Raw genomic sequence first — 24,539 nt, forward strand, 5'->3', positions numbered from 1 at the left:
CGCCGCGGGATGTCGGGATGCTCAGTGAGGAACTGCACCGCGTGTGTCCAGCCCCCGGGTGTGTGCAAATGTGCCCATGTGCATTCTGCTGCCATGCAGTCACGGCTGCCGGGAACATGTTGGTGGTCACAGCTTTCAGGCCTGTCGTGGGGGCAGCGTTGTTTCTGGCTGCGGCATACGGTACGTATCTGTCTCAGTTTGTGCAGAGGGAGGCTGTACATCAGCAGGAGCGCATTGCTGGCACTCAGATTTCACATGCACATTTAAAATAATCGCACCTGACAGTTTACTAGCAGCTAAGAGGCTTTTCTGCTTCTGGAAGCAAAATATTGTAGGAGTTGTGCAGTGCGTGTAAATAATTCGAGGAATTGGACAAGAACGTCCGGCACTCTTTCTCAGAAGAGCTGAAGATGACAGAGCCGTACAGTTTGCAGACCTGGGGCAGAAGGGTAGGAACGCAGCACAACACGTGTCGCTGAGTGTAATCCTTGTGTAGCTCCTGCTCTCCTAGGGCCTCATCTGAATGGGCACAGCGCTACATTGCAGTGTGTTGCTTCATTTCTCTACCCCAGAACTTTTCCCTGCGGGGCTGCAGATCTCAGAGCTGCCCCAGCCCAGCCCTTGCCGTGCTTCCCGGGAATGGGGGGATCCCCACCTGCACAGGACATGTCAGGGACTCAGCTTTTGGATCAGGACAGACTTGCCGGGACTGGATGAGGAGATGTGAGGAATAAAGGCTGCTGTGTGTTGGTTGGAGCTGTGAAAGTCAGTGGTTTCCCCGTGGAGGTTTCACCGAATGAGCAAACTTGATTCAAAGGGAAAAAGAAGAACTTGGCAACATGAAATGGGGCTGTTGTCACCCCTGTGCCTGCATGCTGATGCCCTGCAAATAACAGCAGCCACAGTGTGCGTTTATTCCCTGGGTCTGCGGGGCTGTGTGGCTGTAGAGCGCAGGGCCGTGCGGGGCACGGAGCTGTGCCTCCCCCAGAGCCTTCCTGCACAGGGTGGTCCTAGGCTGTCCCAGGGTGGTCTCTGTGGGAACCAGTGACCAGCTCTGGTTTGAGTGCAGCTGTTGTGGTCCAGCGCCCAAGTCCAGGTTGCAGAAATAAAAGAGCAGATATGAAGTTTCCCAGAAAATCCCTAGTTTGAGTCATTGCCGCTTTCTGGCTGAGTATTCACTGATTTTGCGGCAGATTCAGCTGCCTGCAGTGACTGATTGAAACTGCTGTCCTCGGGCAACTCACGGAATTGCCTCTCATCTGCAGAGAGGATTCAGCCTTCTCACTCATTAGGGCATGAGCGGCGATGGGCTGTGCTGGGTTTGATCATCTCTGACCGCTCAGGATGGCCCCGTGCAAAGGAGAGGAGTTGAAAATCCTTAAGAGGAAAGTGGGAGGAATGAATGGAGAAAAGCGTGTCTTCTAGTTCTGTCTGGATCCATTGCATTAAATTCAGAGCTTTTCTGACTACAATTAATAGTCATCTTATTTAGGTCATCCTGGTTTTGTTGCTTTAAATATATGCCGCCATTAAAGTGGAACAAAATCAAATAGATTTATCTCTGCGGATCCCTTTGTGAACTAGTTGGGCATATTTTAAATAAGCCTGGAGCCGTTAGGATTATTAAAGCCTTTGGCTCCTCCATTTTTTTCTCTTTTCTCCTCTTATTCCCCATTCCTCCTTCCAGGCGGTGATTAAAGCGGTGCTATGTCCCTTCCTGTTCTCAGAGCCCCAAGTAGATTGGAAAAAAAAGGTTAAACTAAAACCCATTACCTGGGTTTAGTGTAAGAAGCTGGGTCTAAATTGGGTGTAGGGATGGGGTGTTCTGTGCAGGGGAGAAGTCCTTCACATCCACACAGTGTCCATTTGCTCCTGGCATTGGGCGGCAATAAGTGCAAAGACTCTGTTCGTTCTGAAACACTCATTTGTTGCTCATTATTAGGCTCCTTTCAGCCTCTGTACTGAGAACTGTAATACAGACGTTCGCACTGGCTTCCACAGTTCTGTGCAGTGGTCAGGGCTGCCTTGGATCACTGCTCGGGCCCCATGGCCCCGCGCTATGGGGCAGATGGCCCTGCAATGCTCTAGGCTGCAGACAGTCAGGCCTGGGGGGGCAGGATGGGAATGGGGAAGGATGGGTCTGGGAGTTGCTGGGCCTGCAGCCCTGCTTCTGCCCTGCAGAAAGAAAGGTTCCTGCAGCACAGAGTGAGGCTTTGGGCTTTGGGCTGAGACCAGGAGAGATCCCTGTAGAGCAGCTTCTGAGCACTGGGCAGCGCAGGAGCCGCGTTGCAGAGGGGTTAACTGCAGGAGGGTCACCGCTACCCAGCGCCTTGAGTTTCATCTACAGGCTTTGTGTTTTTTCTCCCCTTGCAGCAGGGATCAATTTGCTTACTACAGGGTTTCCTGCCGGTTACCTTGACTGCGTCCCTTATTTCTCCTTGGTGAAGACTCGAACAAGCCGCTTGTGTTAGACACACAGAGAACCGTGAGAAACGGGCAGTGTGAGAGGCAGTGTGGTTTTCTCATTCTATTCAGCCCTTTGTATATTCAAATTCTTCCAGTTTCAGCTCTTGCTGTTCTGCCAGATTTCCATACCATTGATGGGTTTTCTGCATTAATAAGTTTCTTTCTCCTCCTCCCTCCCGTACCCTCACCACCTTTTTGCAACCGGTGAAAAGTTTCTCTAAGCGCTGCCCTCTGAGTATTGATTTCCCTCTCCTGCTTGTCTAACCGGCTCTTAGATGTTTTATTTTGCAGAGCGTTAATAGAATTTTTCTCTGGCCGTTGCACTCTGTCTATTCAGGAGGTTTCAAGAAGTCTCATTGTGTCACTGGACTATAGAGGAAAGAGCCTATTCTTCTGCTACAATGGCTGCCCTACAAAATAACGCAGGGTGGGGTAAACTCCAAAAGGGCAGAGACGGAGATAAAATGTTCTGACCTTAGGAAGCAGAAAAGATAACCAATTAGACATTGTTAGAAGGGCACCAGCTGGCTCCAAGAACACCCCCCTGATTATTGCTCGTTACTGGTGTGCTCCATCCAAACCTGACACCGGCTGCAGGAGCTACTTCCCCCACCCAGGGTTCTGGGCTCCAGCCTGAGGGTCCCGGCCGCAGTCAGGGGTCTCTGTGTCTCCAGATCTAGCACTGAGTGCAAGGGGTCATTCTTGCTGCCAGCGAGGCCAAGAGCTGTGAGAATGACAAGTCAGAAATCTACAGACGTAACGGTGGCGCGGAGATAAGTGATTGTGGTGGGTGAAGGGAAGCACCATCCTTATCACCATCCCAGTATTGCTCAGACCTGTGCATTTTCTTCCTCCAAGTGATGAGAGGCAGCAGGACAAGTGGCTCTGTGCTCAGTGTGGTTTGGATTTCCATTGCATCAGCATCGTTAGGTCTCAGTGACGGTGGGCATTAGGGAGGCATGCTGTTCTCTGTCTCCAGCTGTCGCTAACACGCTTTGCAAAGCACTTTGCAGAAGTTAAGAGCAAGTTAACTGGAGACAGGTTTCTAAATGCACCCTGGTATAGCAAACGGTTTTGCTGCACTATGTTTTTGCTGTATCCTGGAGTGTGTTTTAATGCAGCAGTTAAGTGAGGCTCAAGCTGTGTTTTGCCACCTGCACAGAGCAGGCAGGGGCTGCTGGGATGGGAGGAGGAGCCCATGGTGGCATCGTGTGAGGATGCTGTGAGCCCTTCTGAGCTGCATGGTTTATAGAAATCCTGAATACATGAAAATCTCATAGAAATCAGTGGGAAAATAAAAAGGAAGAAAAACACCTTAAAAAGATAACCATCCCTGATGTACTGTGCAGTTCAGCAGTGGTGCAGGTTTTCATCAGCCCCTGGTTTCAAACAAGGAGCAGAAAGCCTGGAAGTCTTTTCAGAGCGGTTGCAGGACCTTTCCTGCAACGTGCAGGACTGACCCGATCACCAGTTCAAAACGTGATGAGAAATCCCAGCCCAACAACCTTCTAAAATAAGTGTAAAATGTTAGGTGTGGCTGCACAGATTAAACGGAGGTGGAATAAATCATGCAAATAGTAATGAAAGTTGAAAGCAATTTGGTTGCACTTCAGTACGTTTCATCAGTCATCTCTCTTCTGAAGTGGAAATGCCAAGCCTGATGCGAATTAAACTTTCTCCCCCTTCCCTCTGCCCCCTCCTCCAGCTTTTCAAAGGGCCCTTTGAAACCCTCTGAATACCTTTCTTGGCTGACCAGATTTTGCCCTGCTCCCGCTCCTTGAAGCCTCCCAGTTCTCAGCCAAGGCAGCAACTCTGATTTGGAGAAGTCACAAGGGTGATTTGCATCCACAATTCCTCCCTTGGCCCTCCTTTATCTCTACAAAAGGGAAAGAGACCCAGGTGGGGCATGGCAGCCTGGATGTTGGGCTTTGCAGGGTGTCAGAACTGCTAACGTTCACTTTTCTGCTTTAGGGTCAGATATCAGCAAGCACACAGGTTGGAAGCAGCAGGTTTCCAAGGGGCGATGCTGACTCTAAGCGAGAGGAAGGAAACGTGATGCACCTGCACCGCCTGAGCCGAGGCCTCTGCCATCCCGCTGTGTTTGTGTGCCTCTGCCAACCCAGCCGGGTGTGTTAAGCACGCCTCTCCCTTGTGTCTTGCAGGTAGAAGACGCCATGCTTATGTTTGACAAGACGACCAACAGACATAGAGGTAAGAGAGCAGCAGCTCAGCCGTCACCTTTGTGGCAGTGTCGGTGTGCTGAGCACAGCCAAAAGCAGTGACCATGTGGCTAAACTCAGTGGAGCTAAATCAGCAGAGCTCCTCGTGTTTGGCACAGCTCCCTGCATCCTGCATGTGTACAGAGGAAGGGCTGTGTGGCAAGTAGTGCCACATCCCATGTGGGTTTTCATATTGGAGGTGCCTTTTGTGGTCAGCCAGCTGACTTACCTTCGGGAAGATCACTGTCAGGCTCTACGCTGTCCCCAGAGGTGGTGAAGCCCAGTGCTAACATGTGGCACAGGGAAGGGAGCTGCATCAGAACAAGGGAGTCTCTCTGTGTCCCCACTGTTGGCCCCATGGGATACGCATCCAAGCAGGGTCAGCCCCAGCCCTGCTGGGAGAACTGCTTACAGTCCTGTCCCCTGCACACTCAGCATCCCTGCAGCACTGATTGCTGTGCTGCCCACCTGCCCTCTGTTTGCAGTGCTCTCAGGAGAGCCGTACTCACAGCTTGGGGTGCTGCAGTGCTGCTGGGTGCACACCAGGCATTGCCATGTGACACAGAGGAGCTGGAATCCAGACATGCTGGAGGCACTGGGGGGTAATGGCTGGGGGCTGTTTTTCAGGGAACCTGAAGTTTCCTGGCCCAGAGTCAGTGGGGCCTGGCTGTTGGCTCAGCTGGAATCATATATGTATGGTTGTAGGAGAGGTGACCATATAGGCGTACAAGCACGAGGACCACGGCTGGGCTTCCTGGATCTGCTTGTGTCACAGAATGCACAGAGGCTGTCCCAGGGCAGTGGGTGTTGGGGTGGGCTGGGTGTAAAGTAGTAGGTTGAGACCAGGATGTCAGGGTGCTGAGCCCTTTGCTGGGGTTGTGAAGCTCCAGGCTGCTCATCATGTGTCAATTACAGACTGAACAAGATCTCCAGAAGAGGAATCCCATCCACATATTTCACTGGATAGATAAGGTTTCATCATTGCTTGTACAGCTCCAAAAATGAGCTGAGGATTGTTGCAGCGTTATGGCCATTCCTTTCAGCAGAAATAAATGATGCTGCGGTCCGGGTGAGTGCCTCACACTGAGGAGCAGAGCTCCAGCAGAGCCCTGGCAGCTGGGGAACCCCAGGGGCACGAGGAGCACTGTGCCACCATTCCCTCCCAGCGGGATTGATGGGTGCTGCCTCCTCCTGCTCTCACAAAGCATGTTTGGAGGCATTGCAGCTTGTGGCTTCTGCAGGGATGCTCAGCTGGAGGGCTGCCCTCTGCCCTTCAAGCTCTGGCCATGTCAGTGTCCACGCAGCGGCTCTCAGAGGGGCTCGCTCAATTGACACAGCTGTTGTCTCAGCTACGGCTGCTTCAGCTTCCTGGTCAGCAGTGGGTCTTTGTCACTCACAGCCCAAGGGCAGCCCTGCTGGGATCAGCCCAAATTCTTGTGGGAAGGAGCCAGCCCTGCACCAGGGAGACACAACGGCTGAGCTCTGACCTTCACCTCTGCCATGGAGCAGAGGAAGGAAGAAGCAAACAAAACAACTCAGGAGGCGCAGCCGTCTTTGGCTGAGCTGAGCCTGTCTCCCCAGACATTTTCTCCTTCCCTGTGCAGGTAGCTGCCACTAATCAGGCTAATGAGCTGCCGGGCAGGCTGTCATCGTGGAGCGGGTTCTGTGGCATCGATCGTTTATAAAATCACCCCAGATTTTACAAATTGTGACATTCTGATTGTGTTGGAAACACATTTAAAATGCAGTAGCATGTGAGCAGCAGCGTTAATAGCAATTCTTAAAACCACTTGTGGGTTGCAATCTGTATCGTCAAATTAGCCAAGGGAAAGAGAAATGGCAGATAAAATATCCACTGTGGTTTACTGTAGTTAGTGTATGCCTAGAATGATCAACGTGGGCAAGGAGAAGTATTAGAATTCACTCTGCTGCTGGAAGGGAGATGCGTTTCCTTGCAAGCAAATGGAGAATGTTGGTGTAAGGCTGTCCTATGTGTGCTGTCTGTGTGCTCCGCTCACAGTTGGTGTGGCCGTGCTACTGTGTAACCCCCACAGATGGAGGCAATCCCAGAGCTGCTCAGTGCTGAGCAGTGTTAGTGATGCCTTGAGAGACCTGGAGGGCCCCCCCAAAGAAAACACTGACCTCGCCAATGGAGCATAGAACTTTTATACCCTTTAAAATGTTATCAAGTGAACCACTTTGTTTCCTCTGTGATGTCCTTTTGTTTTCTGATACCCAGTCAGTCCTTCATGGCTTGTGAAGGGTGCATAGAAGGCCACTGTCCACATCACCTTTTGTTACGATTCCAGTTGTTTTTGGGCAGTGTTGGTAATGTGGAATTTCTGCACCCTGTGCTGTACTTTGGTATTTCTATCCAGGGAGAAAAAACACAGGAGTTCTGTAAGTGCTGTGGAAGATCACTTTCATCACTTTCTTTGCTGCCTAAAATTTCACAGAGCTGAAAATTACTGGGTCAGTCTTGAAAGGATTCAGAAATTGGAAAGAACCGAGGGTGGTTTTATTTCGTTACCCTTGCAAAGAGCAGATAAAATCTGGAGTTCAGCATTAGTTATTGATCTTTGGGGTTGGGGAAAGGAATCTTGCAAGTTGATTATGCCCTTTTGCCTTCGCTACGCAGACGGCTGTGGGATGCATCCCTGGGGGTGCCCTGCATGGAGCTTCTGGCTGCTGTGGGAGCAGGCTCATCTCCTCCTGTCCCTCGGTTCTTAGCAGAAAGGAGGGCAGAGTGCAGTGTCTCCTTATGGATGAATTTGCTTAGGAACCCATTCCTCCCCTTTCTCTCTGCAGCCATTAAACATGTAGGTAGACATGAGTCAGGAGAAGGTGATGGGGTGCGGGCAGTGCCCATACCCTGTGCTGCCTGCCGGGCTGTGTGCTGTGCTGCAGCAGTCCCACAGCTTCAGTGTGCAGAAAGGAAAATAAAGATTTGACTGATTGAATCCCCCAAGTCGTAATTGCTGGTATTAAATGTAATGCTATATGTTTTCCAAAGCCGTGCAGCCCCCAGAGTTATTTTCATATCAATTAACTCTCACGTGGTTAGGAATGGCAGGGGAGAGAAGAGGGAAGTGACAGCATGTGATTTGGGCTTCTTTAATGTTAAAACTAAACAAAATTAAAGAAAGACAGGCTGTCTGCGTGACGTGAGTGGGGACGTGGGTGCTCAGAGCATCTTCCCAGCGCAGCACGGGGCTCCGTGGCTGTGCTGTGTGGCTGTGCTGCTGCCCAGGCGCAGTTCCTGTGCTCACTGCAGGAATAGCTGATGCTGCCGGCGGGACACTGCCGGGCTCTGCCAAGGAGGGTGCTTTTCTCAGAAGCGAAACTGCCTTTTGCGTTGTCCGACTGCCAGAAGCTCAGTTTTGCAGTTGACCTCTGAAGTTCTAATCGACGTTTTTCTGGATGAGGTATAATTAAGAGTCACGGCAATTATTTGTTTACTGCTGTCTCTCTCAAGCACAGCAAGGTCACGTGTGTTTAAAAAGACATTGCTAAGCGGTTTTGAGGGGGGTGATTAAAACATATAGAAGTGATTGCCTGCTTTGGTCCTCCAGAGCACAGCTGTGCTGGCAGCAGCACTGCACCCAGGGGACTGGGATGGAGCCTGCAGCCTTCAGAAGGAGGGGGCTGCAGGGATTGCTCCTCCTGGCTCGGACCCGGGGCCTTTGGAAAAGCATCCGCACCGGGGCTGGTATTTGTTCAGTGCAATGAGTGCTTTAAGAGCTTTGGATGGAAGGCACGACATAAGATATAAATGGAGGCGGCATTATTGTTAGCGCTTTGCTGGATGAGGATGGCTTTTATTCCCTTGTCACTTCTATCGCTTGGTAAATGAGCCTCTGGAGAGCTCGGCTGTTTGGAGCGCGGCGTTCCCGGCGGCAGAGCCCATCCCAGAGCGGCGCTGAGAGGAGCAGCAGCTCCGTGTTGGTCTGCTGCCCACACAGCAGGATGGGGAGAGGAGCTGCACACGGTTTGTAAGCAAATATTTGCTTCAAAACTTGCAAGGAGGGCTGTGAAGATCAATTAGTTAATATTATTTACCATTTACAGACCTATCAGTGGAAGTGGTGATGGCTGAGCTGCATTGCCATCATTCACACCTATCTGTTGGGTTTGCAGTTATGACATGTGCCATATTAATATTTCATGTGTGTACGCTTTTAATATTACATCTTCACTTATAAATATTCATGCCATAAACCATATTAATGACAGCAAAGCTGAAGCAGAGCACTCCCAGCTCTCTGCCTCCCATCCCGAGGTCCGACCCACGCTGGGTGGGATGCAGGAGCTGGGCTGTAGCCTGTGTGTTTGGAATGACCCACGTGGCCCTGAAGCCCACCCATGTCCTGCTCCGTCCCCAGCAAGTGCCGTGGGTCTGTGCACTGTATCCCAGCCCTCCCTCCTGCACGGTGCTCCCAGCACTGCTCACTTCTTCTGTTCCAGCAGCAGCAAAGCAAGCAGGAGGGGCCACCAAGCCTGTGTCCCTCAGTCCTGTGCTCTGCTTTCCTGACTGGCACTTGTTGCTGCTGCATCGGAGCACCTTGCACAAGGTACAAAAATAAATGCATTTAAGCCAGTGTGAGCCCTGCATCCTTTAAGGTTCCGCTTCAGAGCAGCAGATAGGTGCAGGCCATGCTTCTCCAAGTGATTATGGGATGTCTTGGGTGGCTGCTGCTGCTCTGTGCCAGCCCCACACTGGGCAGCACCACCTGAGGCTCAGAGCAGTGGCCCGGGTGGGTCCTGCTGCTGTTCCTCCTTGCTCCATTTTGCACCAGTGATGGAAACTGCATCCAGAGGAGCAGAAAGAACCAACAGCTGCACTGGCCGGGACACATGGAAGGCACAGACAGTGTGAGTGCTTCTTCTGAAGGAGGAAGAGCTCAGCTTGCTGGTGGCACTCAGGGGATGGCATGACATTTTTACTTTCTCATTTTACAACAAATAAAATGGGGGGGAAAAAAGAAACACCACCAACCTGCAGTAAAGGTTGCAAACCCAGTGCAGCAGTTAGTGGGAAGTCTCCAGCTGCACAGTCAGACTCTAAGGTAGAGAACAACTTAGAACATTGCAAAGGACGGGATCTGTAATACCCATCCCAGAGGAGGTGTTGGTGGAGCTCTGGGCTGGGAGCTCCCATTCACTCAGTGCTGAGCAGTGTCAACAGCTTAATGTAATTAGGCTGTGGTAGCATTGGAGTGTGCAAAGTAAATCAGTGGAGGCTTTCTCATCTCTGGAATGTTCTTCAGGAACCTTAAAGTGAGGATTGTGCAAATATTTAAAACAGTTTTTGAATTATAATGGTTCTGTTACATGTCAGCATGCTGGAGCTGGGCTGGGATGAGTGCTTGCAGCAGGAGCAGCCAGAGTCATCCTCTCAGCATTGAGAAGGCAGCGAGGTCATTTAATAGGGCTGCAGTCCTGATGTTTGCCTCCTCCTTCACCACTGTTGGGCAGCCAGTGTGAGCCCAGAGACATTAGCAGAGGTGCCGATAATCTGTGCATGGAAGGAAGCCCGCGCTGCGCTGACTGCTCGCTGGTGGGACCAGAAGCCTTGTGCCTGCATGGAGCAGCAGGACGTGAGCAGCAGGTAGTGCAGCGGTCTTGTGGGACAGTTGGAAAATGTTAATTGCAGAACGGACAGAAGCAGGAGGAGAACAAAATGCAGCATTTACATAGATGGGCAGTCTTACTACAGAGAGCAGAATGAAATCAGCAGAGTGACCTTGAGAAAGCAGCAGCTATTGCAAAATGTGCAGTGGGAACACGGGGCACCCCGCAGTGCTCCGTCCTGCTACATTCTGTTCTGCTCCCAGTGCAGTGCTGGGAGTGTTGTGGTGCAGCCTCTCAGTCCACACTGTGGGTGCAGATGTCTGATTTCTACCATCCATGCTGTGTATCTGCTGGCTGTGATGATAAAGGTTTCAGAGCATTCTGAATGTAGTGGGGGCATTCCCAGCAGTGGGGGGCACAAGCACTGCTCCACATCCCTCCCATTCTCTCCTGCTGCTGGCTGGTGCCATGTGCTGCCATTGCTCTTCCTTGCAGAATGGCACAGCCATGCTCAGAGCTCCCAGTGATCTGCTCAAACAGGTAACATCTCCCCAGCCCCTGGAATCCAGCAGTCATGGTGATACAAACAGTGCTGGTGTCACCAGGATCTCTATGGTGCCCCTGGGCAGTGCTGCTGTCCAGGCAGTTGTTGCCCTACAGTGAACAGAGTGCAGCTCCTGTGTGGGTACATTGCACCTCATCATTGCTCCTCTGTTAGCACCTTAGGGGCTGTTACATCAGTGCTGTGGGTGCTGGGGTGCTGGGCTGTCACTGACCGAGCTGGTGTGCTTTGCACCACTGCACATCAGTTCGCTCTTACCTGCACTCCAAAGTGTCTTTCCCAGAACAACAGGTTTTAACTCAAGATTTCTTTAATTAGGCTGATAAATACATTCTGGCAAGAAGGGATTTTGCTTATTCTGTGTGGGTTTTTTTTTTACCTATTGCTGAGGTATGAACATCTGGTGCTTTTTTTTTGCTGGGTCTGATAGAATAAAGAAGTTGAAGAACAGCTTCTTGCAAAAGGCTGCAGGTCAGCGGATTTGTTGAGATTTCTGCTTTTTTTTTTTTTTTTTTTTTTGCTTTTTTTTGCTTTTTTTTTTTTCTAATTTATATAGTGGCTTTTGGACCAGAAGGAGCACCTTAAACAAACATGTTAATTTGGAGATTGTTCTGTTTAGAAACACCTCTGGATGCTCACAGCACCCAGCGGAGCATCCAGCAGGGGCACTGCCAGGGATGGGGCACCACTACAATGGGCAGCAGTGCCAGGAAAGCCCTGTCCCATCCCCAGGTACAGCCCCAACCCATCCCCACACGTCCCCAGGTAGAAGCCCAGCGAGGGGCTGTTCTGTGTGAGGGGCTGTTCTGTGTGAGGGGCTGTTATGTGTGACTGCAGCAGCAGCTTCAGGGCATCTATTGGGTACCCCACAGGGCAGCAGCCTGCCTGTGTCCCCGCGGTCAGGGCTTGGAGGCATCGGCTGCGGCGCAGGATGGGCAGCGCAGGGCAGGAGCAGCTGCGGAGCGCAGAGGGGAGCAGCTGCAGCAGGAAATTAGTCATTGGGTGAAGAAATGGATTTGATAAATAATAAAACAGTGGCATTAACAACAGATGCTTTCCAGGTCAGGTGACTTTGGTAGAAGAACCCAACCACTGTGGGCAGCGGTATGAAAAATAGGTGTCTGTGTTTACTCATGGGTCCATACGAAGAGGTATGTGACTGAGCGTGTGCCCATGCGGGCTGTGCCCCAGGTGGGTGCTTGCAGTGCTTTGTCCCTGCATTGGGTGACTGTGAGCATCAGCTCTTTGCAGCCCAGCACCGACCTCTCGCTGAGAACAGCCCTGTTTGTTTTTATATTCCTACCTTTGCATTTTATTAACTGTTTTGATTTGTGAAATACCACGTCCTATACAAAGGTTCCTCCATGGTGATTTAGTACGCTCCTCTTATCTTTCACCTCAAGTCTTTGATAAGAGCATTTTAAAAATGAAATTGCTACCTGACACCATTATCAGCTCTTATCAGCCTTCCGAGGGGAGGGGGTTACTGAGGGCACAGGCTTCCAGAGCCAGGGCTGATGGCACATGGGGTACCTGTGGGGATGGGGCCCAGGGCTGGTAGCAGGGCTCAGCATGGCGATGGGGCACAGCGACCAGGAACACCACAAAGGTTGGCACGGCTGCTCCTTGCCCTGCTCTGCATTGTGGCCTTGCGGGATTTTAGCAAAAGCAGCACTGCTGTGTCTGGGTGCTGCCCTGACACGGGCAGCAGTGGTGGGGTTTGGATGTGGGGCTGCTCCATGTGCCCCCAAAGCCATAAAAGCCCACCTGGGGCTCAGGTTGTTGTTACTGGCATCGCAGTGCTGCTGCGAGACTCCTGTGTGTTCAGGTAATTGAAATGTTTGTGATGACCGTGCGCTGTGCTTGCCGAATGTCATTTATCAGTGGGAAGGCATCAACGGTGGGAATATCAGTAAATAGAACTGTCTGACGTGGCAGGTCATTTTTATTTTAATGTAGTAGATTTAATGAACTCTTGTCTTTATAATTCATGGTACTTGCAGAATGCATCCATTTCCTCTCCTTAATGACGTTCGTTACAGATCTGTCCTTTGTTAGAGGGCTTTATTATGGCTGTAGAGCTCAGCTCTCCCCAAGTCGTTGTGATACGCTCCCGAAGCGCGGAGGGCCATGTAATGGATTGTTGCCCTTTACATTCAGAACTATTAGTGATAAACATGGCCTCAAACTTCCCCAGTAGTTCATGCATTATTAATGGTCATTACGACAGAGTCTCTCTGCGGGTCGCTCTCCAGCCCTGCCGTGTGTGCAGGGGGCACCACCGTGGGCCCCTGTGTGTTTGGGTCACAGCAGTAGAAGTCCCCATATCTGCCATCGGGTGATTTAATAGCATTTGTGTCCAGCCTAACCCAATCTACCTCACCTTGCAGAGAAGGAAAAGAATAATCCTGCATCAAAATTACTGCTTTTGGAACTGTCTTGTCTCTTTTGAGTAGGAACTGGAGACAACTAGACAAGCTTCAATGAAAGCGAATAAAGAAACATTACTTTCTGAACACAATCTTCTGTTACCAGTCACTTTTCAACAGACATTCAATCAAAATGCTAATAGCAAAGGCAACAAGGGAGCGAGGTTATTGTAATACTAATTGATAGGCTGCGGGGATGGGTTGTGATAAGTGCTGCTGAAGATGTATTTTAGAAATATGATTCTCTTTAATTACAACGATAGTAATAAAAAGGAACAAATGATTTAATGATAGTTTTCTAGGTAATGGCTTAAAGATTTTGTTCAAGTTATTTTGTAGTCTTAAAAAAAAAAAGAACAACAACCAACAGAAACTATGAAATCACCTTAAAAATAAAGCTGTCGCGGAAGGTAGTGACTTCATCCGGACTTGTGTGGCTATTTTGCATCAGAATTAACTCTGTCAAATATGAAGCTCTTGAATAAGAAATCCAATCATTTATTTATACAATAGACTTTGCTGGAAGCCCACAGTGGAAGGCATGTTGCACTTAGGGATGCATTTACTATCTAATGCTTAGAATAATTAGGATCAATGATGCAGGGGGTTTAGGATGTCTTGCAGGAGGGGCAGGCTGTGCTGTGGGGTGCAGGTCTGGCTGTGGTGTGGGGTTTCTGCCTGCTGTGTCCTGTGGGAGCTGAGAGGAAGGGCAGCTCCGTTTCAGCTAATTGTCAATGGATTAATTGATAGTGAAACAAAGGCGGCTTATCCGAATGGAGAGGTGTTTTGCTTTTGTTGATGTGGGTGGGGGCTTTTCTGGGGCAGGAAGGATGAACTCTCCTGCCTTTCAATTTGTCAGGCTCTCTCTCACAGATCTGCCACAGAAGAAAGGGTAATTAATAGGCTTGAAGTCATTTCCGATGTGTCAGTATTTCTGCCTTGCTTCCAAGTGATAATGTTCGCTGGCTCGAGGCCTCCAGGGAGCCTTCCATCTTATTAACTTGTCTGGGAGAAGCAGTGAGTGGGGACAGCTTGGGCCAGTGGGTGACATGAAATAAGGATTTGTGGTGTAGTGAGCTGTAAACACTGCAACCGATTGAGTAAAAAGTGGGAAGGAGAAAAAATAAAAGAGAAGGGGAGAACGGTACTAAAAAGGCACTCGTCACCAGTCCAGCAGCACATGGCAGGGGATGATGTGCTTTGTTTGGGTTGCCCTGCAGTAGTGACCACAGCACTATACACCTCCCATTGCCCGTACTAGGAGCTGGAGTTGTGCCCCTGCATCCAACCCCCCAGGATGCATGCTGATGGTCTTCAGCCCCTTGTTGGCTGCTGTGCCCTGCTGCGTGCACAACATCACCTGTCCAAGACTGGGAGGGGAAGGAGTAGCCATACTGTGCTGCCAAAATGTGCACTGAGGATTTTGGTAACTGTTCCTGCTGCACAGCTGCGTTTGGTCCTGCTGGGTGTGAGCAGAGCTCTGGGGCAGCATCCAGGTGTGGTTAATCCTGCAGATGAGAATTCAGGTGGCTGCAGGTGGGTTCAGCTCTCTGGGTGTGCTGAGCTGCTCTGTGGCTTCAGCAAAAGGGATGCTATGGGGAGAGGTAGAGGAGTTCATGCCCTCACTGGGGCAGAGCAGGAGAAGATGCCGTGAAGTGGTGTGTTGTGTCTCTGAACTGCTGTGTCTCATTGCTGCTGTTTGAGCTCTGACCTCTGGAGATGTGGGTAAATGGAAGGGTAAGCTTATATCCACGTGTTTAGTCTTTTGGGGTTGGTGTTTTAAGTTTTCCTTCATAGCAGAAGTGTGAGGGTGGTTTCATTGTCTCTTAAAGACAAACGCAGTAGAGGCAGCACCAGTCTCAGCCACATACAAACTGTTCCTTGGAGATGTTCCCCTTTTAGTTTTTGAAGCAGCAGACCTTGGTGTTCAGGGTCACCAGGAAGGAACAGGATGTCTTTTCACGTATTGACAGATTTGTTTCTTCTCTCTCCCGCTCCTGTTTGTCAGGCTCAGTTCTCATTTTCTGGAGAAATGATTGCGACTAAATGCCTCTGACAGCCTCTTTGCAAAGTGTGAGGTGGGCACGATGGGGAAAGCAGCCTCCTCAGAGCAGCGCTGTGATGAGCTGCTCCCTGGGACAGCTGGGCTCCTCCACTGCTGTGCCTGTTCCTGCACAGCAGAGTTCCCCTTGTAAGCACTTACTGGGAAGGCACCGCTATAATCTAATTAAAATTTGTTTTAATATTCTGTGAAAATTAAAACCGAATCCTTCCTGCTTGAAAGAATGACCGTGCATGTATTAGTCCTGTGTGTTGTTGTTGTTGTTGGCTTGCTCAAATATTAACGCTGCCTGCATGCTCAGAATGGTGGTTTGTGTCCATTAGCAGAGCTTAATTCTCAAATTAAATGGCGAGCGATACAGAGGAGGTGGAAGCTGGTTGCTGGATTATTATTTTAATGCTAATGGTACATCCTGGAGGAAAATAAGGAAAGAGGGTGCAGTGCGGCGTTATTGCTGTGAAATGAAAATAAAGCCTCGTTATTTGAGGATGGGATTTAGTGGCTGAGGGTTTGCTCTTCATCTGAATGCTCCCAGTTAATTGCCTGCTGAGAGATGGGCATTGCTAATGCTGCCAGGAGTGTCCCAGGCTGGGGATGGCGGCCGTGTCAGCACTGCTGGAGTTGAGGGGTGCTCATCTGCTCAGCTTTCCAAGAGCTGGGAGTTCTTTCCAGCAGAACCCAGATAAGCACTGCATGTAGCTCTGGCACAGGGGTGGAAAATAGGGGAATACTGCCTTTCAGGTGATGGGTGGGAAGGCTGCTACCTTCAGGATTGGTCCTGTGGGAGGAAGAGCTTTTGGGAAGTAAAAAATACAGAACTTAAAGCTGCAGTTTATTTTTGAGAGTTCTTTTAGCCTTGTGCTGACCATGGAGAAAGGACCTCAGGTTGCTGAAACCTCTGTGTGCAGAGAGGGCTGGAAGCACACTGCAGATATCTCTGCTCCTGATCTATTGGATGCTTTCATGACTGACTGGTGGAAAGTCTGCTTTTGTGCATGTGTTGCTTGTGGGCAGAAGATAAACCGGGTGCTGCTGGGGTTATCTCCAGTGCATAGTGTGGTCAGAACGCAGGGGAGCAGCAGCCCTGGGTTGGCTGTGAGGGATGGAGCTCAGTGCCCAGACAGGGAAAGTCACTGCAAAGCATCACTGCAGCAGTGTGGGGCTCAGGGCTGGCCTGGGGCTGTGGGCAGAGCAGAGGGGATTGGCAGCACTGGGCCTGGCTGCTGCCCTCGTGGGAGCCGGGTGCTAATAAAGCTGTACCAGGCTGAAAGGACACGGAAACACCGCTTTGTAGCTATGGCAACTCTGGAAACAAGGGCTGTGTGGAGTAGTTGAAGGAGAGCCCTTATTATTGAGAGTTTAAAGGGAAGGTTCTTAGAAACACAGGAGGCTTGGCAGGGTAATTAGACTGGCTGCTCTTGGAGCAAGTGTGGGCTCTGGTGGAGCATTACTGGAGCATTTGGCCTTGATGAGAAGCCCAGCACCAGTGGTGTTCTGCCACCCAGCTCCTCTCTGTGCTCTCATTCTGCCTGTCCCTGTGCTCAGGGCTGCTGAAGTCAGGATGCTCCTGGTTAATGGGTGCCACGCACCGGCTCGCTCACCCCTGTTGTGCTGCCCTGGGTCAGCTGTGTCCAACCTTGCTGCAGGTTCCCTGTGTGCTGGTGGCAAGGTCCCAGCTCTGTACCTGGGTTTGTCCGTTGCTGCCAGGTGGTGGATAGCAATGTCCTTGCCTTTTGTCCACTGCCTTGAGCTTGTTAAATGGCTTTAACATTTTGCAGGTGGCAGACTTGATAGAGGAGAAGCAGTGTGGTGCTTAGTTGACAGTGATGATTTCCATCCAAAGCAAGGGACCCATTGCCTCTGCCTTGCATCTCCCAGAATGGTGTGGTGCAGTTGGTGCTGGTGCAGGAAGCCACAGTTGAGCGACCAAAGACCTTCTTGTCCTTGCAGTGAGGCAGATCCTGCAGCTGTGTCTGGCCCTCACTGCACCCCCCTGCTGCCTCCAGCTCCATCCTCTGTCGAGCTCCAATTCCTTCTGGGGGTTCAGTGTATGATGCCCATTTAAAGCCCAGATTGTAGGGCAGGGGGAATCAGCTGGGCTCAGCAGATGTTGAAGTAATCTGATAGATGACTCGCTTTATGCTGCTCCCATGGCTGAGCAGTCCATCGAGGGAAATGATTTTAGCTGCTGGCCTGCATTGTGCCCTCCTGAGGCGTAACCATGCAATCAGGGCTGTGGTGTTTGCGTGCCCTGGTGAAGGAATGCACTGTGCAGTTGATGGAAGCCTGATGTCAGGTGGGTGTCAGTCCTGCCAGACTGAGATGACAATGGCATCATGCAGCGGATCAAAACATTAAGTCTTTAAAACCATATGTTCGATGTGTCATATCACAGGGGCTTTATATTCTTGGTGATAACGATCAGCAGTGCATTATCTGTAGTTCTGCGGCTGTATGTTTCTTACAGGCTGATAAACTTTGAGCCGGATGGAATCAATCGGGCCTTGTCCTTACTGTTTTGATCAGCCTCAGAGGTGTGCAGCCAGTAGAGCCGGCACCTCTCCATGTAGTCTGGGTATGTGATGTGACCCCTCAGTAAAGACAAACGCCCACCCCAAAGGGCAGCAGGCGGAGTGGGGAGGCCTGGGGAATCAAGGAAACAGCTGGGGCACGAAGGAGGTGGCTATGCTCACCAGCTCACTGCTCCACAACAATATGTGTTGTTGGTGCTTGGGAAGGATGCTTCACTTGCTTGGCATCTTCCAGCAGTAGGTTGGAATCAGTACTTTTTTTTTTTTTTTTTTTTTTTTTTTTGGTGTGTGGTGATTTATTTTGTTAAAAACCAAGGCATTATTCCTAATTATGCAGCTTTATGAGGGTATGCATAGCGGCATTCTTCCTGCAGTAGGCTGTGGGAGCTGGCATAATATTTAAATAGGAGCCCTGGGGAAAGGACATGCTTGCATTCAGAGGAGGCTCCGCACAGTTGCGGGCTCAGCCTATTGAACTAGCGTATAATTACCTCTATTCAGCACTGCCGCTCCAGTTATCAGCCGGCCGTCAGGGGAAGGCCAGCGCTTTAAAATGACATAGATTGTTAGAGAACATCAAACTTTTTTTAATACAGTTAATGATCCTCGGCTATAAATAGTCTGTTCCCATTGACTGGCAATAAGGCTTTTGTGCTGCGCCTCGCGGAGCTGCAAGGCTTTTCTTGGTTTGTTTTTTCCTCTTTCTCTCCGTGTACCATAAGGCCTTTTATCCTGATTGCTTTGCAAACAGCAGCCTTCCCTTTCTGCATCAGAAGATGTAGTTCCTACAGAGCAGGATTTTGCCCAAGGTTGCAGAAGGGTGATGGGGGAGGGAGGCGTGGGCCTGGCTGCTCTGTCTCCATGTTGTTTGACCCTGCACCTCCCATGGGGATGGGGACAGACTCAACATCCCTGCACCTCTCCAGTGCCACCCACTGGTCCTCTGGGAATGGCTGTCCCTGCCTAGTTAATAAGACAGGCAGCTCTTGTGTGTGCTGTGTCCCAGAGGTTTGCTCATTATCTTTCAAGTTGGACTAGGGGTGTAGGTTAGCAGAGGAGAAATTTGGGTCTTAGCTGGGGCTGCCAGCTCTGTGTTCCCCTGCTGCAGCCAGGGTGTGTGATGGGGACCTGTGTGCTGATGGAGGAAATCCTGGAGCAAGGGAACATGCAGAGAGGCGGGGGGAGCAGTGAGCAGTGTGCTTTGCCCTCGGTAGTTGTATCTGGTGACTGTAATTTGATTTGTACCTAAGGTGAGCCCCAGCAACTGCTTGAAAACTCAGCGTGTGGTGACCACAGCTCATTACAGCTCTCTGCAGACAGGGCTGCTTTTACACACTGCAGCCAACGATCCCATTTTTGCAGCTGTCAATGATAGCATTTTTCTCGAAAACAGTACAAAAGACCATAGACTCCGTTCCTTCTGTCTCTGGGGTTCATTGCTCCTGCGAGGGCTGGGCTTAAACCCAAAGACTGAAGATCGAGGTGGAGTAATGTCAACAAGAAACCCCAAGCTCTGATCCAGGGCTTCAGCTTTCCCAGCAGTGATCAAATGGCTGCTCCCTAAATTGCCCAGAAGTCGCAGTGACATCTGCCACAGCTTTGTTCTATGGATACAACAGGAAAAGGTCACTGCATAAACACCCCTTCCCTGAGGCAATCTCTTTGTCCGATTTGAAGGCCAGGAAGCAAAGGGTGCTCTCACCTGAACCTTGCTGCCCGCATGGCAGGATCAGGCCGTGTCTCAGTGGCTGTTCATTGCTCCATCCCCTGGGCTGAGGCTGCTGTGGGTGTGGGTGCAGGTGGGAGCTGGGGGTCTGGACCGGTGGAGATCAGAGATGGTGCAGAGACATCCAGCAGTGGATGGGGAAAGCACGGGTACCCCAGGCAGAGCTCAGTAGAGAACACCTCACTTTGCTGTCTCTGTCAGTGTGCTCTTGAAAGGCAGCTGCCAGGGAAGCAAAGCTTCCCATCATATCTGGGGAGTGTTAGAAAGCATACTGAAATCTTAAATGTGATTTAGCAGGGGGCCTTGGGTTGTGTGCCTGTGTTGTGCCCATCTCAGAGCCGTGTTTTCCTTTTGTTACCAGCAGATCTGTGTCATAAAGCTGCTCGGTGCTGTGTGGTCCCTATTAAAAGTTTTCTTTCCCAGGGTGATTCTGCTCCTTTGTTGCATCCGGTTCTCAAACACTTTATACTATCAAACGGCAAAACTGCTTTTATTGATGCAGCAAAGAACAATGGGATCTCTCCAGCCGTGCTCCCAAAATACACTCTTGGCTTGCTTTATGCCTGGCTTCCCATGGTGGAAAAAAATGATTGTGATACGTTAGGTTTACTGCGGTCACTTCAAGAGGAGATTGGTAATACCAGCAAATGGTTCCAGCAAGTAGATGAGCTCCTCTTCCTTCAGTGAGGCTGAAGTGTTGCGTGCTTGCCCTGCTTGCTCCTCCTGTAAGGCAGAGAGCTGAAAAAGCAGAACGTGAACCTGATTTAACAGCGCACATGGGGTTGGGCAGGGATGATGGCATCGGGTGTGTGTCAGGTCATGGCTGCAGGGATGCACACAGTGCTGCTCACAGTGACTGTGTCTGCCATGCCTGGAGCTCACTGCCCCAATGGGAGAATCCTGTCCATGTGGAGATGGGAGCAGAGATGACAGGAGGTGGGCAGAGCACTCAGTGTATGAGCTTCAGTTTTCTGACTGTTTAGGGACTGGCTTTGAATTTCACGTGTGAGCAGATGGCAGGGCATGTATGTCTGGCGTGTTAGGGACATGCATGCTGTGTTAGGGATGTGTTTTAGTGGGCATGGTGGGGATGGGTTGGTGGTTGGACTTGGTGATCTTGGTGGTCTTTTCCAACCCTAGTGATTCTACGATGAAAAACATGTATATATTATGCCTTACCAGTGTCTGTGAGCCTTTGTCTGGTGTGATCCAGCCTCTCCTGGCTCAATGGAGCTGTTGGTATAACAGCTCTGTTTTCAGAGACAAGGTCTGTGCAGACTGTTTCAGTTGTCAGAAGAGGTCTTTAAGCCTCAGGGAACTTAAAGGGTTTTAATTCTGGGAGTGCCCGTGCTACATAATGTTTGTATTTATTTGTCCGTTCTTCTGGAGCACTTCATTGCATGGCCTTTGTTCTCCTTCAGACACAAGATGCCATATGCTTCAGTGGCACCGAGCTGCCATTGGGGCAGGTCCCCATCAGCCACATCCACAGAGGGTCCTTGTTGTGAAGGGAAAGCTGGTCTGAATTTCTAGCTGATGTTAATGTCTTTGATTAGGGCTTTTCCTCATGTATAGGAATTCTAAATGTATATGTAAGAAAGTAATTATCTTAATGTTACTCATCATTTACTTGAAGTGTGTGCTCAACCTGAACCTGTTTGCTCTGATGAGCATTTATGTTGTGAAGGAATTGATGTTATCTCTTTTTGTCTGCAGTCTTGAGCAAAAAAAAAGCTCAGCCTTTGAGCTTATGCACAAGAGGGATTTTCCCCCCACCCCATTCCTTCTGTTGGGGTGGTGGCACAGGGGCTGAGCGGGCACTGGGTCCACCCCCATGCAGGGAGGCTGCAGTGTTGCCAGGCTGTGCTGTGCCCCTCTTGGCTGAGCAGCATTGGGCCAGGCTTCCAGGAATAGCTCAGCAGAGAGTTTGCTCTTTACATGTGTATCCAGAGGAACAAATGGTGCGTGTATTCAAAGCATCTGTCATAGCCAGGCACTTTCTCACAGTAGCCTGCATTCTTTGCTCAGGCAAATACCAACACAGTGGACGTGCAGTGGGATGGAGCCTTGGCTGAGGGTTTAATGCCATCCAGGAATGTTATGTGTTGCCTGGAGCTATAGCCCGAGGGGTCATACTGCACTACTCAGAGGTATTGCTTTAACCCGAGGCCAAGCTTCTCATTTCTGCTGGTATTTCCCATTGACCCTCCTCAGCATTTATCTCAATTCCTAGAATAGTTTCTGTTGTTCCCTGCCTGGTTCTGTTTCTTTGTGTACTGGTGTGCAGGCAGCAGGGGCAGCATGAGGCTCCATCCCTGTTGGTGTGGGAGCAGCCTGGGATGGGTTATTGAGTCCACATGGAACACCAGCCTGTGCTGCTGGGTGCTCTGTCAGGCTGGGCACACTGCAGAGTCTGAGCAGGGCATGGCTGTGCCTGGTGGTGCTGCTCCAGGAGCAGTGATGCTGTGCTGCTCTGCTGTGTTCCCCCCATCCTGCACTGCTTTGGGTGAAACAGCTGTCATCAATGGGCATCAATAAACACTAAAAACTTCAGAACCCATGGTCAATTGCAGTGGTTTCCTGGAATGGAGTGAGGTGCTCTGGTTTCTTTGCTGCAGAAGATACAGCTCTCTGAAAGCCAACTTTAAAAAAAAAAAAAGTCTATAATTGAAAGATTTCAGATTTCTTTTGTAAGAGCAAGTGTGTGCTTAAGCTCAGAGACATACAGCCAATAATATGTACTTGAAACGTAATGCAAGTTAATTCATTTTGGCACAGCCCCAGATATGCTGATGAAATGTCCTGTGAAGTGCTACAATATCTTGATAATGTACCTTCTCCGTTTGATTATATAATCAATTGTGTTGTACCTAATAAAACTTAAAATTAGAGGGAAAAGCTCAGAATAGATTGTGTTGGGTATGGAGTGGGTCTCGGGCAGTTTGAACTCAAACTCTCACCTCACCACTGCTGCAGACAAGGGGCTGCCCCACACTGCTGCCCCACAACCCTTCATGGCACTGCAGGGTGTAGTGGTCTGGCACTGATTTCTCATTCCTTTACATAAAAGTCAGTGGTTTCTAGGTGGCTGTAATGTGGTTGGGGGAGGATTTGACCTGGGTGTTCTGGCCCTCCTGTACGGTGAGGTTGATGGGAAACAAATGCGTTACGGCCCTGACAAGCTGCTGCTCCATTTTTGTTTCCATTTTAAAACAGCGCTATCAACCAGTTGGAATATGGGCCTGGAGTATCGCAGGGAGTAATCTAATTAGTATGAAGTCAATTCACTAGTTCCTTTTGTATCTCGTGATTAAATAAGTGGGAAAATGGCTTGAAAATTAGGTGCTAGAACGACCCAATTACATTTCTGTAGCTTTTTGTATTCAATTTCATAAACAATTTTGCTCTTCGCTGGTTAATCAGTGAATGCCTTTTTCCAGTTTGAAAAGCACTTTTGAAATTATAATGCAATTAAATTGTGTGTGGATGTTCTGGCATAGCGAGTGTGAAAGCTGGGGGCCTGGCAGACAGCCATGTTGTACCTTGACAGTAATGAGTTCCTGAGCTGGCAGCTTGCTTGTGTCATTCATAATATTGTCCGTGCTGGGTTACCCGGAGGTGCAGCTGCCTTTGCTCCCTCCTGGTTGGGTTGCTGGTGGCCGTGTGCCATATCTGTGCTGTGTGTGGGCAGCCATCGCTGTCCCAGGCTGTGCGTGTGTATCTGTGCTGGGCTGCTCGGTGGGCTCTTCCACCATCACACTTTGGTAACGGTGTTGTGCAGCCCCATGCTTGCTCTGCTCTGTTTTTTCCTTATGTGAGCATCTGTAACACTGCAGGATGGGGGTGGAGAAAGATGTAGGGGATCAGTGACTGATTTCCAGGAGGACATATTGAAATGACAAGGAGGAGGTGGCCTGGAGTCATCCTTGTTGGATCAGAATGCAGAATTGTTGCTTTGAGTAAAGGATTAAATCCCTACCGAGGAGCAGCAGAGCTGAGCTGGTGTGGAAGCACATACAGCCTTCACTCCCATCCTCCTTGGGTTGAGCAGCTGAGGTGCTGCCCGGGATTTACAGCCAAGCAGCACAAAGAGAAAGGTAGAAAGCTGTGTTAAGAGGAAAAGAAATAATGTTAGAAATAATGACTTGCTTGGCAGGCTTTAACAAGTTCAGTAATGGTATTAGGTGCCCTTGGCTCAAGATTGTAACCTCCTCTTAAATGATCATTACCTGACTAATAAAGACCTCAGAGCAGGTCATTGCAGCTTAATTTAGACATAGCATCCTGTTTGGTTTGAACAGCGTTGCCATCTCTCAGGCTGAAGCTGGTGCTGGGAGCTGGGCTTTACCTGGGCTGCTCTCCCAGCACCGCAGGGCACCAGGTGTGTGCTGTGAGCATCCCTGGTTTGGGTGACTTCCCAGCGTGTTGCCTCATCTCTGCTTGTGGTTGGTTCAGGGATGGGAAGGAAGAAATGATGGGAATGGGGCTGTGGAGGTGTGAGCACACATAGGAACATGGGTGTCAGGAGGTGCTCATGGTCAGCCATGGAGTCAGCATGGCTGTTGGGCTGGGCTGGGCTCAAACGCAGCTGTGATTGTCATAGGAAGGCTATACGAGCTCATTGCTTCTTGTTAGTTGTACTTTGTGCCCCCATTGTTCCCTTTCCGAGTACATCAGAAACAGCATTTCTTCTCATCCCAGTGTTTGCAATAGAGCTGTGTGAGTCAGGAGTGGCATGAAAGAGCCACTCAGACAGTTTGTCCTTCCCATGCACGTGGCACCAAGCAGAGCCACCAGGCTGTGGGTTCGGCACAAAACTCTTTTTTCTATGTAAGACACAAACTGGAGCTCACTGCCACAGGCACTGCAGAGATAAGGGGCTGGGAGGCAGCAGGAGCTGTTGCTGCACTGAGCACAGTGGGCAGCTCCTCCGCACCATGCAGCTGCACTTCAGCTCTGCCCCGGTGCCTGCT

General features: G+C 50.1%; 1 protein-coding gene across 48 annotated transcripts in view; it reads left to right on the top strand.

The window, feature by feature from the left end:
- MSI2 (musashi RNA binding protein 2) overlaps window positions 1-24,539 on the top strand; it is a 192,273-nt gene that overhangs the window by 116,967 nt on the left and 50,767 nt on the right. For 46 of the 48 annotated variants that reach the window (XR_014936433.1, XR_014936434.1, XR_001559041.3 and 43 more), the window contains one exon: window positions 4,629-4,677. The exons of the other annotated variants lie outside the window; for them this stretch is intronic. Coding sequence is in view for 40 of the 46 variants with exons in the window: in XM_085521928.1 (XP_085378054.1) it covers window positions 4,629-4,677 (49 nt within the window). In the remaining 6 variants the exon portion in view is untranslated. The remainder of the gene's footprint in view (window positions 1-4,628; window positions 4,678-24,539) is intronic. 48 annotated transcript variants of the gene reach the window in all.

Source organism: Coturnix japonica, chromosome 22, assembly GCF_054131305.1.
Source record: "Coturnix japonica strain WE chromosome 22, WE-NBRP24, whole genome shotgun sequence".
In the NCBI taxonomy this organism is placed as follows: domain Eukaryota; kingdom Metazoa; phylum Chordata; class Aves; order Galliformes; family Phasianidae; genus Coturnix; species Coturnix japonica.